At 37.7% G+C, this 3,315-nt stretch overlaps 1 protein-coding gene across 1 annotated transcript; it reads left to right on the top strand.

Moving 5' to 3' along the window:
* Window positions 1-859: 859 nt before the first annotated feature.
* Window positions 860-2,551, top strand: LOC115775397 (piggyBac transposable element-derived protein 3-like). The gene has a single exon (XM_030722929.1). It carries the CDS (start codon window positions 860-862, stop codon window positions 2,549-2,551), a length of 1,692 nt encoding a protein of 563 aa, XP_030578789.1.
* The last annotated feature ends 764 nt before the right edge of the window (window positions 2,552-3,315 follow it).

Here is a 3,315-nt window from a genome sequence, read left to right as displayed (position 1 = left end):
GGTAGAATTCTTCCTGTGTTGTGATAATTCTTAGAATTCTTAGAAGCTTAGAATTCTCAATGTGTTTGTAGAATTTTTCCTTTGTTGTGAAAATTCTTAATTTGATCTTTCTTTAACCCTATATCGCCATTTGTATCATATTTGCTACGCAAGAATTTGTGACCTCTATTTTATCAATGTGATCAATATTTACCACAAAAACCTGTTGTATATCATTTGAGACATGTGATCTGCCCTCTAGTGGATTAACAATGTACTGCATGCAGTGGAACAGCTTTTTTTGCCTTTTCAAAATGTCTGCTGACAGGAGGTCATCCACACATGTTTTTCTGAAAAACCTTTGCTAATTTTTGAGAAGTTATGGTAAGAATAACATCAATATTGTTAGTAATTTTTAAAAATAAATACTTCCTTTGTTGAAGCAATGCATAATTACTTAAAAAATATTTTACAATATTACAGTTAAACCGTGTTAAAAATGTGTGTATCAAATTTGATACTGCAGGTATTTAAGGTGTTCCAGTCCTGAACTGTCATGTGACATTTTAGTAATTTAATCTACAGAATTCCTGCCACAATACAACCACACACTATTTTTGATGATTGATATAAACTGGTTAATCACTGAAATGCCATTTGAAAATACATTTTGGGTATCTTCCAATGGGTTCCTTTGAAATTATCATCTCTATGCTGTGCTGACGAATTATTTACGTGTGTATTTTTAGATGTCAAAGAGACTTGAGGAAGAAGAGAGAAAAAGAAAGTACATTGAAAATGTCATCAATATGATAATAGATGGAAATTCAAGTGACATAGAACAGTTAGGAGAAGATGAGGAAGAGGAAGAGGAGGAGGAATGGACTCCTCGGCCATGCATGATGAAGATGATGGAAGTTCAGCTAGCAGTGATGAGGAAGGCTATCAGGATGAAAGTATAGCCCAGACAAGTATGGAGGTTGAGGTCTCAAGAACAACTCTGGACACAATCAGTAATGAGTCAGTGAAGGGCAAGGCAAAACACAAAAAATACAGATGGAGAAAAATACAATATCAAGCTCCATCTGTCGATTTCATTCCAAGTGTTGAGGAAGACACAGAGCAAAGGTGTGACATGACACCATACATGTACTTCAAACAGTTTGTTACTGATGAAATGCTACAGGAAATTGCTGAACAAACAAACATGTACAGTGTACAGAAGCAGGGCAAGTCAATAAACACAAATGCCAAAGAGATTGAGCAGGTTCTAGGCATGTACATGCATATGGGGCTAGTACAAATGCCCAGTGTGAGAGCCTACTGGGAGATGGAAACAAAGCTCCCCGCAGTTTGTGATGTGATATCTCGAGATCGGTTTCTGAAATTGCTGACACTGATTCACTTTCAGGACAACCTCAGTGCATCTGATGATGCAAAGAAAGACAAATTGTGGAAGCTCAGGCCATGGTTACAAAAACTGCAAAAACAGTTTCTCTGCATTCCTCCTGAAGAATGCCATGCAGTTGATAAAATTATGGTACCATTTAAGGGAAAGTCTCATCTACGTGTCTACATGCCTGCAAACCCTCACAAATGGGGTTTCAAAATGTGGGGACGAGCTGGACAGAGTGGCTTTCTTTATGACTTTGATATTTGTCAAGGTGCAGAAAACCCAAACAGAGAGAAGTCTGAAGTTGGTGTTACTGGAGAAATTGTGCTGAAAATGACATCAACACTTCCTGCAGGAAGAAATCACAAAGTCTTTGCGGACTACTTTACATCAGTTCCTCTGGTCCAACATCTAAAAGACAGAGGAATCCACTACATCGGCACAATCCGCATGAACAGGATGAAAGACTGCGTCATGAAAGATGAAAAAGAAATGAAGAAAAGTGGAAGAGGGTCAATGGACTTCAGAGTGAATCAAGACAACAACATCATTGTGAGATGGTATGACAACAAAGCAGTGAACCTGATTTCCTCTTATGTCGGCATTGAACCTGTGGGAAACGTGAAACGCTGGGATCGCAAGTCCAAAACTCATGTGATGGTTCCCAGACCAGCCATTGTTGAAACATATAACAAGTTCATGGGAGGTGTTGATCTCCTTGACATGCTGTCTGCACTTTACAAGTTCAGCTTCAGATCCCGCAGATGGTACATGTACATCTGGTGGCACACTGTTACTGTAGCAGTCATCAACGCTTGGAACCTCTACAGAAGAGATCAAAAGAAGCTACAACCTAAAATGAAACCAATGGCTTTGCGAAGATTTCAGGCTTTGGTTGGCACTTCTCTCACAACCGCAGGAAAGGTCAAAATCAGGTGTGGCAGACCACTGTCCTTTTCAGAAGCAACTCCAACACCACCCCGTAAAAGGCCAAGCTGCAGTGTCCCTCTTGATGTGAGAAAGGATGGCACTGATCATTTTCCAACATGGGAAACCCGGCAGAGATCCAAGCACTGCACTGGAAATCACTTTTCACATGTGTACTGTGCAAAGTGTAAGGAACATCTGTGCCTGAACAAGGACAGAAACTGTTTTTGTGCCTACCACCAAGTGAAATAAATGGCTGTAAAAGGTTCAATGTAAAAAAAAAAACAAAAGAAGTAAACTGCCTAGAGTGTTCTAAACTTGTTAAATGTTATGGGCAAAACAGTCTTTTGTTCCTTAAATTAACATTGTTGTGAGCAAAATGTTACCAAAAAAACCTAGTGTATCAGATGTGATACATTAAAAATATCATAAACAAAGTGATGTGGCAACAAATTTTTTTTGGATTTTGTTTAAAGGCCTAATAAACATGTCAATTCTAAAAAATTAGAATTTTCTGACTATTTTTTGATGGGTCAGGCTTTAAGGGGCTACTACTAGCTTTGATATTAGAACTCTCAGTGCACTGCTAGAATTAATACATTGTTCTCACAATTCTGAATATGATCTTTGAATACTGGCTTTGAGCTTAGAATTCTCAGTGTGTTGGTAGAATTCTTCTTTTGTTGTGACAATTCTTAGAAGCTTAGAATTCTCAATGTGTTTGTAGAATTCTTCCTTTGTTGTGACAATTCTTAGAATATTCTTAGAACCTTAGAATTCTCAATGTGTTGGTAGAATTCTTCTTTTGTTGTGACAATTCTTAATTTGATCTTTCTTTAATACTAGCTTTGATATTAGAATTCTCAGTGCACTGGTAGAATTAAGAGATTGGTCTCACAATTCTGAATATGATCTTTGAATACTGGCTTTGAGCTTAGAATTCTCAGTTTGTTGGTAGAATTCTTCTTATGTTGTGACAATTCTTAGAAGCTTAGAATTCTCAGTGTGTTGGTAGA

This window comes from Archocentrus centrarchus, unplaced genomic scaffold (genome assembly GCF_007364275.1).
Source record: "Archocentrus centrarchus isolate MPI-CPG fArcCen1 unplaced genomic scaffold, fArcCen1 scaffold_117_ctg1, whole genome shotgun sequence".
Lineage (NCBI taxonomy): Eukaryota > Metazoa > Chordata > Actinopteri > Cichliformes > Cichlidae > Archocentrus > Archocentrus centrarchus.
This window is presented reverse-complemented; position numbering and strand designations above follow the sequence as displayed.